Source organism: Rhinoraja longicauda, chromosome 2 (genome assembly GCF_053455715.1).
Source record: "Rhinoraja longicauda isolate Sanriku21f chromosome 2, sRhiLon1.1, whole genome shotgun sequence".
NCBI classification, from domain to species: Eukaryota; Metazoa; Chordata; class Chondrichthyes; order Rajiformes; family Arhynchobatidae; genus Rhinoraja; species Rhinoraja longicauda.
The window spans coordinates 93,043,453-93,066,727 of record NC_135954.1 but is presented as its reverse complement, the minus strand read 5'-3'; the positions used below and the strand labels follow the sequence as shown (position 1 = coordinate 93,066,727).

Sequence of the window (23,275 nt, the reverse complement as noted above, 5' to 3'; positions counted from 1 at the left end):
GCGGCGAGGTTGGGCTGAAGGACCTGTTTCCATGCTGCATGACTGTAAGGGCCCTGACCCGAATCATCACCTATCCATATTCTAATATTCTACCAAGAAACTGCCTGACACACGGAGTTACTCCGGCACTTTGTGTCTTTTTTTAGGTGGGCATATGATGTGTGTGTTTGTGTGTGTGTGTGCACACATGGATACACATGTGTGCATTCAATGTTGGAATAATAGTTTTGGGAAGATCTATCATTTCTTGGTTGGACACACACGGTTTTAAACCAGTTTGTTTAGTTTAGTTTAGTTTAGTTTAGTTTAGTTTAGTTTATTGTCACGGGTGCCGAGTTACAGTGAAAAGCTTTTGTTGCTTGCTATCCAATCAGTGGAAAGACGATACATGATTACAATCAAGCCGTCCACAGGTACATGAAGGGAGTAACGTTTAGTGCAAGATAAAGTCCTGTAAAGTACGATTAAAGATAGTTCGAGGTTCTCCAATGAGGTAGATAGTAGCTCAGGACCACTCTCTAGTTGTTGATAGAATGGTTCGGTTGCCTGATAACAGTAACAGTGATAGCAGTGATGCCTGATTACCTGTAGATTCCTTCAGAACCTTGGCATGGGAATGGTTGCTTGGAAGGAAGGGATTGAATTAAGCAAAGCCATTCTTTGCAGCAAATGACTTGCAATGGGTGTTGCCCCAGTTGCAGGGGCCACTGGGACTGAGTGCAGCAGACACGGGTGTCAGGGGTTGTGGGGAGTGGCGTTAGGATAGATCAGCCATGATTGAATGAGGGAGTAGTTGTGGGTCCCACAACTTATGAACTTATGAATACCTAAATGGCCTGCTACCCTCAAAACTCTCACAGATCTCCAGAGCTCAGGGGAAAAGCACAAGGGGTGGGGCAAACCGCCAACTATTACACCACCACTCCCCCCCCCCCCCCCCCCCCCCCCCCAACTCCCCTCCCCCAAAGACACAGTAGTCCTCCCTGGGCATGTTCTATGAATGTGCAGCAGGGCACGGTGAAATAAAGGCACGGCTATAAACGTCTGGAAAGGAGATGGACAAACTCAAACTCTCAACAACATGGCCAGTTCAACCCGTCGACCTTGGTCAAGTAGAACGCTCGCCCTAAAGTCAGCACATTGGCCCATTCTCCCATGTACTTACCGCCACAATCAAGAAGTCCAGCCAGCACCAGGCATTGGTGAAATATTTCTTGAAGCCGTATGCCACCCACTTGAGAAGCATCTCCAGCACAAAGACATAGGTGAAGATCTTGTCCAAGTACTCCAGCACCACCTTGATCACTGGCTTTTTGTTGATGTTGATGTCTTCGAACGTCTGCAGGACACAAAGCGTGGAGACATTGGCACAAGGATGAAGAAAAATCAGGGACATCTCATCCAGCGGGCATTGCGGTGACGTGACGACGTACAGTGACATCTGACGCTCGTGACTGCCCAGCGGCAGACCAGGCAATGCCCTTTTCCCTCTTCACTCCCCTGTGCCCAAGATTGTGCCAATCTACCAGCTTTGCGTTTTGCCAGTCGCTGAAATGCAGAGGTCCAGAAGGGTGGCATGGCTGGTGAGTGCGGGCAAGGTGAGTGGGCATGGAGGGTTAGGAAACTTTTTAGTTGAAGGCTTGAAACGCAAAAGTGTAGAAGGGAGACAGGCCCCAAGTGGAGAGAAATGAGATTAACATGGAGGGGTGTCATCATCATTGGCCGCTGGGCCTGTTTCCGTGCCACATGGCCCTAGGAGAAGGGGCAGTTATTAAAATCACAATTGGCAGCAGAGTGGTACCCAGCTGGTAGAGTGCTGGCTTACAGTGCCAGAGACCTGGGTTCGATCCTGACCTCTGGGACTGTCTGTGTGGAGTTTGTACCTTCTCGCTTTGACTGTGTGGGTTCCCTCTGGGTTCTTCCCACATCCCAAAGACATGCGGGTGTGTAGGTCAATCGGCCTCTGTAAAATGCACCTAGTGTGTAGGGAGTGGATGCAAAAGTGGGATAACACATTTAGAACTGGTGTGAATGGGTTGGCATGGAAGGGCCTGTTTCCGCGCTGCACATTTCAACTCAATTCAAAAAACCACAAAGACACAAAGTGCTGGAGTAACTCAGCGGGTCAGGCAGCCTCTCTGGAGAACATGGATAGGTGGCGTTTCAGGACGCGACCCTTCTTCCGAGATGCTACTCGGCTGAGGTGTTACTCCAGCACTTTGTGTCCTTTTGTGTATTAACCAACACCTGGAGTTCCTTTTTTCTACAAAAAACCAAGAGAGGTTATAGAGTTCACTCAGAGTGAACTTGCCATTGCAACAGTGTGGGCAGCACAGTGACGCAGTGGTCGAGTTGCTGCCTCACAGCACCAGACCCCGGTTTCATCCTGTCTGTACGGGCTCTGGGGAGTGTTGTAGAGCAGGGGGATCTAGGAGTACAGGTACATAGTTTGTTTAAAGTGGCATCACAGGTAGATAGGGTGGTCAAAAATGCTTTTGGCACATAGGCCTTTATCGGTCAGAGCATAGACGTTGGGAGGTTATGTTGCAGTTGTATAAGACGTTGGTGAGGCCGCAGTTAGAGTATTGTGTTCAGTTTTGGGTACATGTTAAAGGAAAGATGTTGTCAAGCTGGAAAGGGTGCATAGAAGATTTACAAGGATGTTACCAGGACTCAAGGGCCTGAGTTTGAGGGAGAGGTTGAGCAGGCTTGGACTCTGTTCCTTGGAGTGCAGGTGGATGGGGGGTGATCTTATAGAGGTGTACAAAATCATGAGAGGAATAGATTGGGTAGAGGCACAGAGTCTCCTGCCCAGGGTACAGGAATAGAGAACCAGAGATCTTAGGTTTAACGTGAAGGGAGGAAAGTTTTAATAGGAACCTGAGGGGTAATCTTTTCACGCAAAAGACAGTAGGTGTATGGACCGAGCTGCTGGAGGAGGTAGTTGTGGCAGGTACTAACGCAACATTTATGAGACATTTAGACAGCTACATGAATAGGACAGGTTTAGCGGGATATCGGCCAGAGGCAGGCAGGTGGGACTAGTGTAGATGGGAGATATTGGCCAGTGTGGGTAAGTTGGGCTGAAGGGCCTGTGTCCGCACTGAAAGACTCTATGACTCTAAAGAGTTTGTACGTTCTCCCTGTGATGGCATGGTTTTTCTCCGGATGTTCCGGTTTCCTCCCACATCCCAACAGCGTGCAGGTTTGTAGGGTAATTGGCTTCTATAAATTGTCCCTAGTGTGTAGGATAGAAGTATGCATGTCAGTCAGTATGGACCTGGTGGGCCGAAGGGCCTGTTCCCATGCAGTATCTCTAAAAACTCAAAAAACAAAAAAAGAAACTCAAAAACTGACCAGAGCTCCGCTGCTCAGTAGGATCATGAAGATGATGAAGGTCTCGAACCAGTTGTGTTCCACGATCTTGTAGCAGGTTTTCCTCACGTTCCACCAAGTTCTGCCGGAACCGGTGGTGACGTTAATCTGGCAGCAGCTGAAGTGACGGACACAAGCTGTGGAATGAGAGGGAGAGCGAGAGAGAGAGAGAGAGAGAGAAAGAGGATCAGGTCTCCTTCGAAGAGCTGCATTGGCATTTTGAGTCTTTCCCAACCTGAGAGAAGGAAGTTCACCTTGGGATGGGTTTGTGTGAGATGTTGCACCACCACTCCTTTTGCCAGAAGCTTAGAGTCGTAGAGTCACAGTTGTAGATGCATAGCCAAAGATTCATAGTTATAGAATCATAGAGTCATAGACATAGTCAGAGAGTCATAGAGTCATAGAGTCACACATTCATAGTCATGGAGTCATAGTCAGTCATAGATTCATAAAGTCATAGTCATAGAGTCATACAGTGTGAAAACAGGCCCTTCGGCCCAAATTGCCCACGCCGACCGACATGCCCCATCTTCACTAGTCCCACCTGCCCGCGTTTGGCCCATATCCCTCTAAACCTATCCTATCCATGTACCTGTCTAAATGTTTTTTTAAACATTGTGATAGTACCTGGCTCAAGCTCGTTCCATATACCCACCACCCTTTATGTAAAAAAAGCTACCCCTGGGGGTTCCTATGAAATATTTTCCCCCTCACCTTAAACCTGTGTCCTCTGATTCTTGATTCCCCTACTCTGGGCAAGAGACTCTGTGCATTTACCCTATCTATTCCCCTCATCCTCCTGCGGTCCAAGGAATAAAGTCCTAGCCTGCCCGATCTCAGGCTAAATCTTGACCTCAGGCCCTCATGCCCTGGCAACAACCTCGTAAATCTTCTCTGCATTCCTTCCAGCTTAACGACATCCTCCTACAGCAGGGTGACCAAAACCGAACACAATACTCCAAATGTATGTCCCCCCACCACCGTTAATGACGACTTGCAAGCAATTCACTGGTAAATCCCACCAAAAAATAATCTAATTGAACAAATAATGCAGATTAATTCAGTTTAGCATTGAAAACCTAGCTTGCACCAAAGCAGCATTAAGCAATTATAATGGTGAGTTAAATGCACTTATGTAACAGGATGCTGGGTATTATTTCCTCTTCAAATATATAATCACTCCATCTATTCCAGTAAATGTCACCCCCCCCCCCTCCCACCGTTCCCGCATGCTCTTCCTTTGTACTCTGCACAAGACAATTTGTCTCCATTACTTGCATATCAGTCATCACCAAATGAACCGCCATAGAGTCATACAGCACGGAAATAGGCCCTTCAGCCCAACTTGCCCACGTCGACCAAGGTACTCCATCTACGCTAGTCCCACCTGCCCATGTTAGGTCCATAACCCTCTAAACATCCTATTCATGTAATGTCTTTTAAATGTTGTTATTGTTCCTGCCTCAACTACCTCCTCTGGCAGCTCGTTCCATGCACCCACTCATCCTGCCATTCAGGCAGCATTGAGTCAATGTGCACAACGATTAATCGACTGAAAGATACCGCATGGAAAGAGGCCCTTTGGTCCACCAAGCCACGGCAACCATTGATCACCCGTTCACACTAGTTCTATGTTATCCCACTTTCTCATCCACTCCCTGGACATTAGGGGCAACTTATCTGACCAAACCCGCACGCCTTTGGGATGTGGGAGGAAATCAGAGCATCCAGAGTCACAAGGAGGACGTGCAAACTCCACACAGACAGCACCCAAGGTCAGGATCAAACCCGCGAGTCTTGCCACGTGTGGCAGCAGCTCTACTAGCTGTGCTGCACTAAAATTATAAATTATATGAATCTTTTGAGTCAGAGTCCTTGCAGATTAAGCGAGAGAGATTGATCGTCAAAATCAGTTAACATCTCCGTTCGTAGTGAATTCTACAATGGCCTGTGTTACGAGAGGCAGGAAACTGCAGAGACACAAAGTGCTGGAGTAACTCAGTGGGTCAGGCAGCATCTCTGGGGAACATGAGTAGGCGATGTTTCGGCTCGGGGAAAACTATGAGGGAAATCATTGCTAACTAGTAATGCTGTGATCTGTGAATTCAATGGTTCAATGATTCTTTATTGTCACGTACACCCAGCACAGTGAAATTATTTTGCACAACTCACAAATGCACAGACACCACAGTTTTGGCGCCGTTTAAAATAAAAGAAAATAAAAAAAAATAGAAAACACAGTCACAAATTTCTAACTATGGATGGACTTTATCCAATAAACCATTATCCTGCTACTCACCTACGAAGCTTCCAGTTGGTTGTCAGAACTTTAAAAACGAAAAAAAAAAGAGTAACTAGACCTACTGGGTTTCATGAATTCATGAAGCATAGGAGCAGAAATAGGCCACCATCCGGCCCACTGAGTCAACTCCATCATTCAATCATGGCTGATCATCTTTTCCTCTCAACCCCATTCTCTTGCCTTCTCCCCAAAGCCTTTGACACCCTGACTAATCAAGAATCTGGCAAGTTCTGCTTTAAAGATGCCCAATGACTTGGCCTCCACCGCCATCTGTGGCAATGAATTCCACAGATTCACCACCTTTTGGCCTAAGAAATTCCTCATCTCCTTTCTAAAGGTTCATCCTTGTATTCTGAGGCTGTGCCCTCGGATATTAGACTCTCCTACTAGTCATAGAGTCATAGAGTCATATACATAGAAACATAGAAAATAGGTGCAGGAGTAGGCCATTCGGCCCTTCGAGCCTGCACCGCCATTCAATATGATCATGGCTGATCATCCAGCTCAGTAACCTGTACCTGCCTTCTCTCCATACCCCCTGATCCCTTTAGCCACAAGGGCCACATCTAACTCCCTCTTAAATATAGCCAATGAACTGGCCTCAACTACCTTCTGTAGCAGAGAATTCCACAGACTCACCACTCTCTGTGTGAAGAAATGTTTTCTCATCTCGGTCCTAAAAGACTTCCCCCTTATCCTTAAGCTGTGACCCCTGGTTCTGGACTTGCCCAACATCTTCCCGCATCTAGCCTCTCCAACCCCTTAAGAATTTTATATGTTTCAATAAGATCCCCCCTCAGTCTTCTAAATTCCAGCAAGTATAAGCCTAATGTGGAAACAAGCCCTTCAGCCCAACTTGCCCGACATGTCGCATCCACACTAGTCCCACCTGCCTTCGTTTGGTCCATATCCCTCTAAACCTATCGTATCCATGTACCTGTCTAAGTGCTTCTTAAATGTTCCGATTGTACCTGCCTCAACTCTCTCCTCCAGCAGTTCGTTCCATACATCCACCAGCCTTTGTGTGAAAAGGTTACCCCTCAGATTCATATTAAATCTTTCCCCCCTTCACCTTAAACCTATGTCCTCTGGTTCTCGATTCCCCTACTCTGGGCAAGAGATTCTGTGCGCATACCTGATCTATTCCTCTCATGATCTTGTAAACCTCTATAAGATCACCTCCCATCCTCCTGCGCTTCAAGGAATAGAGTCCCAGCCTGCTCAACCTCTCCACATAGCTCAGGCCCTCGAGTCCTGGCAACATCCTCGAAACGGAAACATGTTCTTCGGTGTTTCCATGTGGATGACTTGATGCTGGTTAGCTGGGATTAGTAATGCTTATTTGGACAACCCCAGCGACCTTACAGGACAGAGGTGCTTGTTGACATGAACCAGGTGACAAGTGGACGTGAAGGGTTTGTTGAGAGAGTGCTGGTTGCTCTGTCCTCCCTCTATTAGGTAGCTCGCAGTCCTCAGGCTGGAGATGTGGAGAAAAAGTGCCTGCAATGTCTTTGTGGCAGGGCCATGAAGCTGAAAAGTCAGTTTGGTATTAGTTTTTTAGTTTTAGAGATAGCGCGGCCCAGTAGCGCAGTGGTAGAGTTGCTGCCTTGTCACAGCACAAGAAACCTGGCTCCGATCCTGACTATGGGTGCCGTCTGTTCGGAGTTTGTATGTTCTCCCTGTGAGCGTGTGGGTTTTCTCTGGGTGCTACGGTTTCCTACCACACTCCAAAGATGTGAAGGTTTACAGGTTAATTATCTTTGGTGAAACTAAACCAAACTGGCATGGACTTCATGAGTCAAGTGGCCCCTTGCACACTGTAATATAGTCTAATCACTGTCCATAATTCCAGCTTATTCTGGGAACTGACTGTACTTGGAAGCAAATTCCCTGTAATAAAAAGTGCTATCTCTCCCGCTAGCTAATACCCCTTAGCCCAGGCATCAATCTGGTAAACGTTATTCCATTATCATGTATCTACACACTGTGGACGGCCGGATTGGAATCATGTATTGTCTTTCTGCTGCCTGTTTAGCACGCAACAAAAAGCTTTTCACTGCACCTTAGTACATTTGACAATAAACTAAACGAAATTAAACTGAACTAAATCTACTCTGCATCTTTTCCAAAGCCTTTACATTCTTCCTGTACTGGGGGGGACACCAGAAGTGCACGCAATACTCCTTATATTAAAACTTTCACTTTATTCTTCCCCCTTTTGGGTCAAGTGGAATTGTTGTGCATATCCCTGTGACACCACATCTAAAGTATTTTAGCGGCTGTGATATTCCTTGTGATGTCCTGTGAAAGGTGCTATGTAAATGCAAGTTCCTGGTTTCAGAGAGGATAAAATACAGAACAGGACAGCACTGGAGACAGGCCCTTCAGCCCACAATGTCTGTGCCGAACATGATGCCAACTATTATCTGCCTGCACATGATTTTTATTCGCCAAGTATGTGCTGTATACATACAAGGAATTTGCCTTGGTGCTTTGCTCGCAAGTAACAACACGATATACAGTGAATAATTAAAAATAAAACATTATAATTTAAACATGTGAAGAATGAAATAAAATACCAGAGCAAAAGGAGGCTACAGACTTTTGGTTGTTGAGTAGAGCTACTGCTCGTGGAACAAAGCTGTTTTTATGTCTGGCTGTGGCTGCTTTGACAGTCTGGAGTCACCTCCCAGAGGGAAGTGCTTCAAAGAGTTTGTGGCCAGGGTGAGAGGGGTCAGAGATGATCTTACCCGCTCGCTTCCTGGCCCTTGCAGTGTACAGTTCGTCGATGGGGGGAAGGTTGCAGCCAACAACCTTCTCGGCTGATCGCTGCAGCCTCTGGATGTCGTGCTTGGTGGCTGAGCCAAACCAGACCATGATGGAGAAGTTGAGGACAGACTCTATGATGGCAGTATAAAACTGGACCATCATTGCCTGTGGCAGATTGTGTTTTCTCAGTTGCCGCAGGATATATATCCTCTGTTGGGCCTTTTTGACTGTGGAGTCGATGGTGGCCCCCCATTTATGGTCCCTGGAGATGATAGTTCCAAGGAACTTAAATGACTCCACAGATGTGACTGAGGTGTTGTTGATGGTGAGTGGGGGGAGGGGAGGGGGAGCTCTCCTAAAGTCTACAAACAATTCCATTATCTTAAGAGCATTAAGCTCCAGGTTGTTGCGATGGTACCAGGACGCCAGCTGTGTCACTTCCTGTCTGTAGGCAGATTCCTCCCCATCCTGGATCAGTCCAATTAGGGTTGTGTCATCCGCAAACTTGAGAAGCTTGACAGAGGAGTCTGTGGAGGTGCAGTCGTTGGTGTAGAGAGAGTAAAGGAGAGGGGAGAGTACACAGCCTTGTGGTACTCCTATGCTGAGCGTCAGCGGGTCCAATATGTGCTTTCCCAGCATCACATGCTGCTTCCTGTCTGTCAGGAAGTTGGTGATCCATTGACAGAGGGGTTCAGGCACAGTCAGATATTAGCCGGGACATCCCGTATTTTGGGCTAAATTTGGTTGTCCCGTATTAGGCCCGGGGGGGGCACTGTAGGTCCGGACGCTGTAGGATAACGGAGTGTGTTCGGGGATCGGGGCCAAGTGTGTTTGCCTAACGGAGGCTACGTAGCAACCCGGCTCACGGCCCGGGCGGCCGCCATTGGTGGAGCGGGTGCACGTGGCCACTGACTGGGTGAAGTCATGTGGGGCGCGAGTGGTGACGTCATCTTGCCCCGTATTTGGGAGTTCGAGTTGGCAACCCTACTGACATATGATGTCACGGTGTCTGTGTACTCATTGAGGTTTGTGGTGGCTTCCCTGAGCACATTCCAATCAGTGCAGTCAAAGCAGGGCTGTCTCCACTACCATCCTTGGCAGTATTGTTGGGCACTCACCACCCTCTGTATAATAAAATCTGCCCTGTACATCTCCTGTAAACCTTGCCCCTCTCACCTTGCAGCTAGGCCCTCTAGTATTTGAATTTTACATCCTGGGAAAACAGTTCTGATTGTCTATCCCATCTATGCCTCTCATCATTTTACATCAAGCATTTTATGCTTATATATCAAGTCTCCCCTCAACCACCGGCATTCCAGAGAAACCAATCCAAGTCTGTCCAACTTCTCCCTGCAGTTGATACCCCTTAATCCTGGCATCATTCTGGTAAACCTCCTCTGCACACTTTCCAAAGCCTCCACGTCCTGCATTGGGAAGACCAGAACTGCACGCAATACTCCAAATGCAGCCTGACCGAAGACCTATAAAGCTACATCATGACTTCCTGACTCTTACACTGAATGCCCCGACCAATGAAGGCAGGCATACGATACGCCTTCTTTACCACTCTCTTGACTTTCAGGGAGTTGTGGACTTGGTCCCCAACATCCCCCCATGCATCAATGCTGTTTTAGGGTCTTGCCATTAATTGGATATGTTCCTGTTACATTGGACCTCCCAAAGTGCAATACTTCACACTTGCTCAGGTTAAACTGCGGCACGGTGGCGCAGCGGTAGAGTTGCTGCCTTACAGCGAATGCAGCGCCGGAGACTCAGGTTCAATCCTGACTACGGGCGCCGTCTGTACGGAGTTTGTACATTCTCCCCGTGACCGGCGCGGGTTTTCTCCGAGATCTTCGGTTTCCTCCCACACTCCAAAGACGTACAGGTATGTAGGTTAATTGACTGAAGGGCCTGTTTCCGCACTGTATTTCTAAATCTAAAAAAAAATCTAAACTCGATCTGCTATTTTTTCTGCCCATTTCGGTAACAATAAAGAACAGAGGTCCCAGCATGGAACCCTGCAGAACTTTGCTGGTCACAGGCAGCCGGCCTGAACATTGTCCACCCTTCCACAACCCTCTGCCCGTTATCAGTAAGCCAGTTGAGAAACTATACAGCCAAGTCAGTATTAAACCCCTGCATCTTAATCTTCTGCATTAACTTACCAGGGGGGACTTTTTTACTTATTTCCTTCTGCAGTTAAAATTCTTGGTAGCTCTTGGTAATTTAAAAATCGATCAACGGTACATCAAAATAGGAAGATTACCAGTTCTGAATAGTGATGGGCAGGCCTTCATCTCCATGACAATAAGGTACTGTGTTTGGTGCCAAAACATTGTTCCCATGGGAACAGATTTGCATCAGTGGACTGTAATATTCGATTGATATTGAATTTGTACCTTGCTGCCTGATTGCCTGAAGTAAAGTCAGCCTTGTTTTATTTTATTTTAGTTTAGTTTCGAGATACAACGTGGAAACAGGCCCTTCGGCCCACCGTGTCCACGCTGACCATCGATCACCTGTTCACACTAGTTCTATGTTATCCCACTTTCGCATCCAACACACTCAGGACACACTCCAATGAGGTAGATGGTACATCAGGACCGTTCTCTAGTTGGTGAGAGGATGGTTCAGCTGCCTGACAAAAGCTGGGAACAAACTGTCCCTGAATCAGGAGTTATGTGTTCTCACACTTCTGTACCTCTTGCGGGATGGGAGAGGGGAGAAGGAGTGACTGGGGTGAGACTGGACGTTGATTAAGCTGGCGGCCTTGCAAGGCAGTGTGAAGTGTAGATGGAGCACATGGAGGGGAGTTTGGTTTGCGTGATGGTCTGGGCTGTGTCCACAATTGGACTACCTGCTTCCGAAGGGCATCTAACATGCCTCAATGAGGACTAGCATTTACTGACACTTACCTTCACTGCTTCGAGAGGTTGGTTATAGCATGAATCAACTCCTGTCTCAGTAATAACTTAGATCCATTTCAATTTTCCTACCACCACAACAGAAACTATCTATGCAGGAAGGAACTGCAGATGCTGGTTTATACCGAAGATGGACACAAAGTGCTGGAGTAACTCAGCGGGTCAGGCGGCATCCCTGGAGAAAAAGGGTGGGTGACGTTTTAAGTTAGAACCCTCGGACGTCAAACTGTTACCTCTCAGGTTCCTGTTAAATCTTACTCCCCTCACCTTAAACCTATGTTCTCTGGTTCTAAATCCCCCTACTGTGGGCAAGGGACTCTGTGCATTTACCTGACCTATTCCTCTCATGAGGTAAGATATGGTTTACCTGAATAGATCATGAAACAAAAGATTGTCACTGCCTCTCGGTACACGTGACAATAGTAAAGCCATTCCCGATGACTGTGCCAAGCTGTGTCCTACCATCTGTGAAGCAGTCGTCCGGATCCACCACTTCTTCCAGCTGTTCCGAGTTGTGCTCCATCTCGTCCCCTTTGCTCTTCAGGTCGATGGTGCTTCCTTCTGAACAACTGGACAATCCGTCCAGCTTCTGGGGAAGGAGAGACAAGACACACGTCACACCAACCAGCTCCACCACCCAGCGCACAATACGTTAGAGACCCGACGCTGAACACTGAGTCCGAACTAAAGGCTGGAACGTTACTGGACTAGGATCTACTGGCGAAGGCCTAAGAGTTCAAATCTCACCTCAGAGGATTTGGTCAATTAATCAATTCTGGAATTAACTTTACTCTAGACCTTAGAGCGCTTTTGCGGTTGCAGCTCCTAGATTGTGGAACAGCATCCCTCTCCCCATCAGAACTGCCCCCTCCATCGACTCCTTTAAGTCCAGGCTCAAAACCTATTTCTACTCCCTAGCGTTTGAGGCTCATTGAGGAGGCGCTGTGAACTGTTTGCGTGCTACTGTATGTTTCATTTTTTCCTTAGTACCTAATCAGATGTACAGCACTTTGGTCAACGTGGGTTGTTTTTAAATGTGCTATACAAATAAAATTGACTTGACTTGACTTGACTTAGACTGTAGAGATACAGTGTGGAAACAGGCACTTCGGCCCACCGAGTCCATGCCGACCAGCGATCACCCAGTACACTAGCACTATCCTACACACTAGGGACAATTTACAATTTACCGAAGCCGAATAACCCAACAAACCCGCACGTCTTTGGAGTGTGGGAGGATACCGGAGCACCCGGGGAAATCCCACGTAGTCACAGGGAGAATGTACAAAACTCCACAGACAGCACCCAAGATTAAGATCGAATCCAGGTCTCCGTTGCTGCAAGGCAGGTACTCTACTGCTGTGCCACCATGCCACCCTTTGTCTTTGAAACTGATGTGTTACAATGCTGTAAACTATATATTTTTAGAGATACATCACAGAAACAGGCCCCTCAGCCCACCGAGTCTGCACCGACCAGCGATCCACATACACTAACACTATCCTACACACTTGGGCCAATTTACAATCTACCAAAATCATTTAACCTACAAACCTGTATGTCTTTGGAGTGTGAGAGGACACTGGAGCACCCGAAGAAAACCCACGCGGTCACAGAGAGAACGTACAGACTCCATACAAATGTTCTGCACCCTTTGCTCTATCTATTGTACTTGAGTTTGATCTGATTGTATTCATGTGTAGTATTGTCTGATTTGATTAGCTAGCATGTGAAACAAAGCTCTTCACTGTACCTCGGTGGACATGACAATAATAAACCTAAACCTAAACCTCACATGAGATTCTCCCAATAGTGGAGAATGGACACCAGGTTTAATCGGGAAAGACTTGCATTACTAAGCAGCTTTACTGTTCTCTACAGAGCCAAGTGAAGTTATTGATGTAACAAAGGCAGCCACATTGTGCACACCAACTTCCCACAACAATAGTAAGATATTATTATGAAACCACTTGGTAATCTGTGTTTATAAAAGACAATGTTGAAAACCAGGCCAAGGAGGATGTTTCAAGGAAACTTTGTTTCAAGGAGGGTAGGTGAACCTATTAGCTTTCGAATCACCAAGATATCGAAGGCTGTGGACCTAATGCTGGTTTAATATTTAGCTTTATAGGTTCATCTTCAGTTATAGGAGCAGAATTAGGCCATTCGGCCCATCAAGTCTATCTTCCATTCAATCCTGGCTGATCTATCTTTCCCTCTCAAGCCCATTCTCCTGCTTTCTCCCCATAACCCCTGACACCCTTACTAATCAATCTCTGCCTTCAAAATATCCATTGACTTGGCCTCCACAGCCATCTGTGGCAATGAATTCCAAATATTTTAGTTTTAGGGATACAGCGTGAAAACAGGCCCTTCGGCCCACCACTGACCAGTGATCCCCATACACTAATTTTACCCTACACACAAGGACAATTTACAGGAGCCAATAGACAATAGACAATAGGTGCAGGAGTAGGCCATTCGGCCCTTCGAGCCAGCACCACCATTCAATGTGATCATGGCTGATCATTCTCAATCAATACCCCGTTCCTGCCTTCTCCCCATACCCCCTGACTCCACTATCCTTAAGAGCTCTATCTAGCTCTCTCTTGAATGCATTCAGAGAATTGGCCTCCACTGCCTTCTGAGGCAGAGAATTCCACAGAATCACAACTCTCTGACTGAAAACGTTTTTCCTCATCTCCGTTCTAAATGGCCTACCCCTTATTCTTAAACTGTGGCCCCTTGTTCTGGACTCCCTCAACATTGGGAACATGTTTCCTGTCTCTAACGTGTCCAACCCCTTAATAATCTTATACGTTTCGATAAGATCCCGACAATAAACCTACAAATCTGCACATCTGGGGTGTGGGAGGAAACTGGAGCACCCAGAGAAAACCCACACAGGTCACGGGGAGAACGTACAAACATCGCACAGCCAGCACCCATAGTCAGGATTGACCCGGGTCTCTGGCACTGTAAGACAGCATCCTTACCACTGCATTACTGTGTCATCTCTGGTTATTGGCATGGGGTTTGATGTTCGGGTTTTGTGTTTAACTTGTACCCTGAGTCATGTGGGGATCAGTTGCTCTCTTAATTACAGTTCAGATCGAAATGGACACAAATATCTCGTAGAACAGTAATGAGTTTTTTCGAGCAAGTCGGTTTATTCAAGGGCTTTACGGCATGCGATGGGAAACACTCTGAGAGAACCCAAAGTGTTTTGAGAGATTCACAGCACCCACTGCAGTTTTAGATTCTCATGACACAATAGTTACATGTGGATTTTAAAAATAATTCATCATTGATCGATGTCTCTGTACCCGCTCATCTTTGTCTTTCCCCAGAGTTTTCTGTACCCTTATGTTTCCTGTTATTTAGGAAACCACTCTCTCATTTGTTTAACAAATGGACATAATAAAATTCACTACTACCTGATCAGTGTTGTTGCCCTCAGATGGCACAAAGTGCTGGAGTAACTCAGCCGGTCAGGCAGCATCTCTGGAGAAAATGGATCGGTGATGTTTCGGGTCGGAACCCTTATTCAGATTGCAAATGAGTCTGCAGACTTCAGACAAAAGACGGACTCTGTCCCGAAACGTCACCTATTCCTTGTCTCCAGATCTGCTGCCTGGCCTGCTGAGCTACTCCACCATTTTGTGTCTACCTTCGGTGTAAACCAGCACCTGCAGTTCCTTCCTACACATTTTATTGCCCTCATCTAAGTTTACAGCCTCCAATGTTTAATTTAACTTAGATAGATATGAGGTGAAATCTAAACACCATGATAAATATATTTATTGCCCCTCCTTACCTTCCCTTCACTATGTTGGCCTCTTTTCCCATCACACTTCCCCAGTATGTAAGATCTTGGCCAAACATATTGCAAACTACTCATCCTCCTTATAATTTGCAGAATGTCCAACATCAGTATAGTTTCTGTGCTGCATGTTTCTCTGAGGCTCTCTGTGTTAAGGGACAGAGATGGGGTAAGAATGGTATCACAGGTAGATAGGATGCTCAGGAAGACTTTCAGCACATTGGCCATCATCTGTCAGAGTAGTGAGTATAGACGTTGGGAGGCCATGTTACAGTTGTACAAGACATTGGTAAGGCCAGATTTAGAGTATTGTGTTTGCTTTGGTCACCCTGTTAAAGGAAAGATGTTAAGCTGGAAAGGGTGCAGAAATGGTTTTTGAGGATGTTGCCAGGACTCGAGGGCCTGAGCTATAGGGAAAGGTTAAGCAGGCTAGGACTCTATTCCTTGGAGCGCAGGAGGATGAGGGGTGATCTTATAGAGGTGTACAAAATCATGAGAGGAATAGATCGAATAGATGAACAGAGCCTCTTGTCCATAGTAGGGGAATCGAGAACCAGAAGACATAGGTTTAAAGTGAGGGGAGGATAGATTTAATAGGGACCTGAAGGGCAGCTTTTTTACACAGAGGGTGGTAGGTGTGTGGAACGAGCTGCCGGAGGAGGTAGCTGAGGCAGGTACTATCACAACACGTAAGAAACATTTAGACAGGTACATGGATAGGACAGGTTTAGAGGGATATGTGCTAAATGCAGGCAGGTGGGCCTAGTATAGATGGGACATGTTGGTTACAGGTAGGACGTTATTCTTTGCAGTGCAGGAGGATGAGGGGTGATCCTATAGAGGTGTATAACATCATGAAAGGAATAGATAGGGTAAATGCACATTTATACTAAGAGTAGGGCAATCATGAACCAGAGGACATAGGTTCAAGCTGAGGGGGGAAAGATTTAATCAATCTAAGATCCATTAAATCTAAGATCTAAAGGGCAACATTTTACACACAGGGTGGTCGGTATATGCAACAAGCTGCCAGAGGAGGTAAATTGATGCAGGTACAATCACAACTTTTAAAAAACAATTGGGCTGGTTCATGGATAGGATAGGTTTCGAGGGATACGGGGCAAATGCAGGCAGGTGGGCCTAGTGTAGATGGGGCATGTTGGTTGGCGTAGGCAAGTTGGGCTGAAGGGCTGTTTCCACAATGAACTTATGAATATGGGGAACGCTGACTCGTGGAGAACACGAAAGTTGATCATACACCAGACAGGGCTCGCTATCAGCCATTCTGATAGGCGGGTGGCAAAATTCATTGTCCACATTGCCTACAATCAGGCTGTATTCCGTAAATAGATTTGACCGTGGAGAGGAAGCGGAGGGATGTGGGGCTGGGGTTATGGGTTAATCAATTCTGAAAAGCCCTAATCACTGTACTTGTGCTCCCATTGTCCGCTCATTAGACTGTCATAGCCTCAGCACACACCACTTTGTCTCCCTGTTCCATTAACAAACCAGATGCCTGGTGTTGTCAGTAATTGATTATTTCTTTCAGCCTTAATGGAATTCTGGCAGTTAAAGTGGCAAGGTTCTCCCAGATGGATGGAACACTCCCCTTTTACATTTTATTTCCCACAGAAATAATAATAATAATAATATTCATTTATTGTCATTGCAACGAGTACAACGAAATTAAAAAATAGCCAATCCTGACGGTGCGTACAAACATATATGCAATAAATGCAAAAACAAATAAATACATAAATACAATTAAATACAATTATATTAAGTACAAGATTTTTTAACGGTGTTGCCTAGTGCAAAGGTAGTGTTCAGTTCTCGTATGGCCCTGGGGTAAAAACTGTTCTTAAGTCTGTTTGTTCGGGATTTGATCGACCTGAAACGTCGACCAGAGGGCAGATGAACAAACAGACGGTGGCCGGGGTGGGATGGATCTTTTATTATTTTGCCTGCTCTACTGAGGCAGCGTAGGCTGAACAGGTGCTCCAGGGAGGGCAGTGAGCAGCCGATGATCTTCTGGGCCGTCGTGATGACCCTCTGAAGGGCCTTCCTGTCCTTTTCTGAGCAGCTGGCATACCATGTGGTTATACAGTATGCCAGCACACTCTCGATGGAGCAGCGATAGAAGGACAACATGAGCTTCTCCTGCAGGTTGGTTTTCCTGAGGATCCTCAGGAAGTGGAGTCTCTGCTGTGCCTTCTTTACTGTGGTGATGGTGTTGGTAGACCAGGTAAGATCCTCTGCGATGTGCGTACCCAGGAACCTGAAAGCTGGTACCCTTTCCACACAGACCCCATTGATGTAGAGTGGGTCGTAATCTACACTGGTTTTTCTAAAGTCAATTATAAGTTCCTTTGTTTTGGAGGAGTTCAGGACCAGATTGTTCACTGAACACCATGCTGCCAGCCTTTGGATTTCATCCCTATAGGCTGTCTCATCTCCTTCTGAGATGAGTCCAACCACAGTCGTGTCATCCGCGAACTTGATGATGGTGTTGGTGGGATGGGTGGGGGCGCAGTCGTGAGTGTAGAGGGAGTAAAGGATGGGGCTCAACACACAGCCCTGTGGTGAGCCGGTGCTCAGTGTAATGGTGGAGGAGAGGTGAGGGCCTATTTTGACGGTCTGGGGGCGGTTGGTCAGGAAGTCCTTGATCCATTGGCAGATGGTTTGGGAAAATCCAAGGTCGGAAAGTTTGGTGACCAGTCTGTTCGGGATGACCGTGTTAAAGGCAGAGCTGAAGTCGAGGAAGAGCATCCTCACATAGCTCCCCTGGTGTTCAAGGTGGGTCAGTGCAGTGTGAAGAGCAGTGTCGATGGCATCCCCTGTAGACCTATTTGCTCTGTAGGCAAACTGGTGTGGGTCGAAGGTGGGTGGGAGGCTGGCTTTGATGTGCTGCAGGACCAGTCTCTCGAAGCACTTTGTGATGACCGGTGTGAGTGCTACCGGACGGTAGTCGTTAAGACCGCTGATGACAGACTTTTTCGGCAGTGGGATGATTGTGGCGGACTTCAGGCAGGGAGGGATGGTGGATTTTAAAAGGGACAGGTTGAAGATTTTTGTGAAGACCTCAGATAATTGGTCTGCACATTCCCTCAGCACTCTGCCCGTCACACCATCGGGGCCTGCAGCTTTCCTGGGATTCACTGCTCTGAGCATGCGCTTAACATCATACTCCTGCACAGTGAAGGTGTTGCTGTCAGGTGCTGGAGAGGGTGTTATGTCTGCCACTGTAGCTTTCACCTCGAAACGAGCAAAGAAACAGTTAAGTTCCTCTGCCAGCGAGGCGTCGCCGTCGGCAGTCGTGCGGTTGCTGGTCTTGTAGTTGGTGATGTGCTGGATGCCTTGCCATACCCGCCGTGGGTCATTGTTGGAAAAGTGGTCCTCAATCTTCCTCTTGTAGGACGCTTTGGCATCCTTGATGCCTCTCTTCAGGTTGGTTCTAGCAGCACTGTATAGAGCTCTATCACTAGACCTGAAGGCGGTGTTACGGTCCTTGAGGAGAGACCTGACATCCTTTGTCATCCAGGGTTTTTGATTGGGATACAACCGGATGCGTTTGTCGACGGTGACATTGTCAACACAGTTTTGGATGTAGCAAAGTACAGTTGATGTGTACTCCTCCAAGTCCTGATCCTCAAAAATATCCCAGTTGGTCCTTTCGAAGCAATCCTGCAGCTGCGAGGAAGCTCCTTCAGGCCATGTCTTAACAGTCTTTATGGTGACTGGAGCTTTCCTCCTGAGTGGGGTGTATGCTGGAGTTAGGAATATGGACAGGTGATCTGACTGCCCCAGGTGTGGTAGTGGTGCTGACCTGAAACCCTTCTTAATATAAGAAGAAATAGGTGACCTCCACCCAGCAAAAAAAATGAACGGCCAAACGCAAATTGGAGGAACAGCACCTCATATCTCACGTGGGCAGCTTGCAATGCAGTGGTGTGTACATTGATTATTCTGATTTCAAGTAACACCTGCATTCCCTCTCTCTCGCTCCGACCCTCCCCCAGCCTAGTCATCCTGCTGGTTTCACTGTTCGTATCCCAGCATTATCACCTCTTCCACAGCAAACAATGGACCATTGTGGGCTCTTTGGTCACTGGATGCCGGCTTTCATTTGCTCTGTACCTTTCCATACCTCTAGCTTCCCTCTCCCCTGACTCACAGTCTGAAGAAGGGTCTCAACCCAAAATGTCACCCATTCCATTTTTCCAGAGATGCTGCCTGACCCGCTGAGTTACTCCAGCATTTTGTGTCTGTCTTAGACAATAGACAATAGGTGCAGGAGGAGGCCATTTTGGCCCTTCGAGCCTTCGGTGTAAACCGGCGTCTGCAGATCCTCCCTGCACATCCCGACTGTCGCAGATGTGTTCAAAGTTCAAAGTTCGAGTTCAAAAAAACTTTATTTGTCCCCGTGGGGCAATTTACAAAGGCACGTATAGTACAAAAACTATTGGTAGGAGGGGGGTTTGGGATGAGCAGGGTGAGCAGCGGGACAGGGGTGGTTGGTAGTTGAGGAGCTGAACAGCCTTGGGGACAAAGGTTGCTCTTCTCCTCTGTGTCCTGCAGCCTGGGCAGCGAAGCCGGCGTCCTGAGGGGAGCCACTCAAACGCAGAGACCAGGACGTGTGAGGGCTCCTGTAAAACCCTGCCAGCTGACCTTAGCATCTGCTGGTCGCATCGGGCGGAGAGGGCTCTGAATAATTTTGGAACAGACTTTGGCTGTGCTCTGCAGGCCGTTTCTGTTCTGAAGGCTGATGGAGTGGAACCAGCAGGTGAAGGAGAACGTGATGGCGCTCTCAATGAAGGAGTAGTAAGACGTTATGAGGATGTCCTTGCTGACCCCAAAGGAATTGAGCTTCCTCAGGAGATACTGCCGTTGCTGGCATTTCCTGAGGATTCTCTCTGTGTTGGAGGCAAATTTCAGCAGGTTGTCGAAGATTGTGCCCAGGTACTCCCCCAACATCGGGAACATTTTTCCTGCATCTGGCCTGTCCAATCCCTTAAGAATGTTATATGTTTCCATAAGATCCCCTATCATCCTTCTAAATTCCAGTGAATAGAAAGCCCTGTCAACCCATTCTTTCACCATATGTCAGTCCCGCCATCCCGGGAATTAATCTGGTGAACTAACGCTGCACTCCCTCAATAGCAAGAAAGTCCTTCCTCAAATTAGGAGACCAAAACTGCACACAATACTCCAGGTGCTGTCTCACCAGGGCCCTGTGCAACTTGCTCCGAAACTCAAATCCTCTCGCTGTGAAGGCTAACATGCCATTTGCTTTCTTCACTGCCTGCTGTACCTGCATGCTTACTTTCAGTGACTGATGTACACCCAGATCTCGTTGAACCTCCCCTTTTCCTAATCTGACACCATTCAAATAATAATCTGCCTTCTTGTTCTTGCCACCAAAGTGGATAACCTCACATTTATCCACATTATACTGCATCTGCCCACTCACCCAACCTATCCAAGTCACCCTGCAGCCTCATAGCATCCCCCTCGCAGCTCACACTGCCACCCAGCTTTGTGTCATCCGCAAACTTGGAGATGTTACATTTAATTCCCTCGTCTAAATCGTTAATATATATTGTAAATAACTGGGGTCCCAGCACCGAGCCTCACGGCACCCCACTAGTCACTGCCTGCCATTCTGAAAAGGACCTGTTAATTCCTACTCTTTGCTTCCTGTCTGCCAACCAGTTCTTTATCCATGTCAATACCCTACCCCCAATACCATGTGCTCTAACTTTGCACACTAATCTCTTGTGTGGGACCTTTTCAAAGGCTTTTTGAAAGTCCAGATACACCACATCCACTTGCTCTCCCTTATCCATTCTACTTGTTACATCCTCAAAAAATTCCAGAAGTTTAGTCAAGCATGATTTCCCCTTCATAAATCCATACTGACTTTGACCAATCCTGTCACTGCTTTCCAAATGCACTACTATTACATCTTTAATAATCGACTCAAGCATCTTCCTCACTACCGACGTAAGGCTAACTGGTCTATAATTCCCTGTTTTCTCTCTCCCTCCTTTCTTAAAAAGTGGGGTTACATTAGCTACTGTCCAGTCCACAGGAACTGATCCAGAATCTATAGGACACTGGAAAATGATCACCAATGCATCAACGTTTTCTAGGGCCACATCCTTGAGTACTCTGGGATGCAGACCATCAGGCCCTGGTGATTTATCTGCCTTCAGTCCCAACAGTTTACCTAACACCATTTCCTGACTAATGTGGATCTCCTTCAGTTCCTCCCTCCTACTAGATCCTGGGTCACCTATTATTTCTGGGAGATTGTTTGTGTCTTCCTTAGTGAAGACAGAACCAAAGTATTTGTTTAACTGGTCTACCATTTCTTTGTTTCCCATTATAAATTGACCTGTTTCTGACTGCAAGGGACCTACATCTGTCTTCACTAATCTTTTATTCACATATCTAAAGAAGCTTTTACAGTCAGTTTTCCTATTCTCCGCAAGCTTTCTTTCATGCTCTATTTTCCCCCTCTTAATTAACCCATTTGTCCTCCTCTGTTGAATTCTACATTTTTCCCAGTCCTCTGGTTTGCTGCCCCCTCTGGACAATTTATGCCTCTTCCTTGGATTTAACACAATCCCTAATTTCCCTCGTTAGCCACAGTTGAGCCGCCTTCCCCATTTAATTTTTACGCCAGACAGGGATGAACAATTGTAATTCATCCATGCAATCTTTAAATCTTTGCCATTGCATCTTCACCGTCAACCCTTTAAGTATCATTTGCCAGTCTATCTTTGCCAATTCCCGTCTCATACCATGAAAGTCTCCTCTCCTTTAGTTCAGGACCCTCATCTCTGAATTAGCCGTGTCACTCTCCATTTTAATGCAGAATTCCACCATATTAAGGTCACTGTTGCCCAAGGGGCTTTGCACAGTAAGATTGCTAACTAATCCTTCCTCATTACACAGTACCCAGTCTAGGATGGTCTGCCCTCTAGTTGGTTCCTCTACATATTGACTTAGAAAACCATCCCGTATACACTCCAGGAAATCCTCCTCCTCAACGTTGTTACCAATTGGTTAGCCCAATCTATGTGTTGCTTAAAGGCACCCATGATAACTGCTGTACCTTTGCTCCACGCATCCCTAATTTCCAGTTTGATGCTTTCCCCAACCTCCTCACTGCTGTTTGGTCATCTGTATACAACTCCAACAAGTGTTTTCCACCCAACCCGATTCTGTAGCATCCAAGTTAATGTCTCTCCTTACTATTGCATTAATCTCCTCTTTAACCAGCAATGCCACCCCACCTCCTCTTCCTTTCTGTCTATCCTTCCTGAATATTGAATATCCCTGCATATTGAGCTCCCAGCCTCAGTCACCTTGGAGCCATGCCTCCGTAATCCCAACTATATCATATCCGTTAACAACTATCTGTGCATTCCATTCATCCACCGTATTACGAATGCTCCTCACATTAAGGCACAAAGCTTTCAGGTCTGTTTTTCTTTTCTCCCTTCTACCCTTTGCTTCTGCCCTCATTTTACGGCCCTCTGTCTCCCTGCAATGGTTCCCATCCCCCTGCCCTATTTATTTAAACGTTACCTTTCCTACACCCTCTTTCCCGTTAACTGCACGCATATGCTTCCACATTGTTGACCAGATCAGTATGAAGAGGGGTCCTGTCCAGAAGCATTGCCTTTCCATGTCCTCCAGAGATGTGCCTGACCCACTGAGTTACTCCAGCACTTTGTCTTTTTCTTTTGTTAACCAGCATCTGCAGTTACATGTGTCCATACCACGACGCTAATGAGGCTGCATTTAGAATATTGTGTTCAGTTTTGGAAACCTTGCCATGGGAAGGATGTCATTAAGCTGGAAAAGGTACGTAGAAAATTTACAAAAGTGTTGCCAGGACTCGAGGGCCTGAGCTATAGATATAGCAGGATAGCAGGCTCTACCTAGCAGGCTAGGACTTTATTCCTTGGATTGCAGGAGATCGAGGGGTGATTTTATAGAAGTGTATAAAATCATGAGGGGAATAGGTAGCATGAATGCAGTCTTTTACCCAGGGTAGGGGAATCAAAT

General features: G+C 46.8%; 1 protein-coding gene across 1 annotated transcript in view; it reads right to left on the bottom strand.

Annotated features, from left to right (window-relative positions):
• LOC144607404 (sodium channel protein type 1 subunit alpha-like) overlaps positions 1–23,275 on the bottom strand; it is a 207,613-nt gene that overhangs the window by 45,840 nt on the left and 138,498 nt on the right. The window contains exons 17-19 of the mRNA XM_078424239.1: positions 11,836–11,962; positions 3,358–3,512; positions 1,166–1,339 (exon numbers count right to left, since the gene is read on the bottom strand). Of these exons, the coding sequence (XP_078280365.1) occupies positions 1,166–1,339; positions 3,358–3,512; positions 11,836–11,962 (456 nt within the window). The remainder of the gene's footprint in view (positions 1–1,165; positions 1,340–3,357; positions 3,513–11,835; positions 11,963–23,275) is intronic.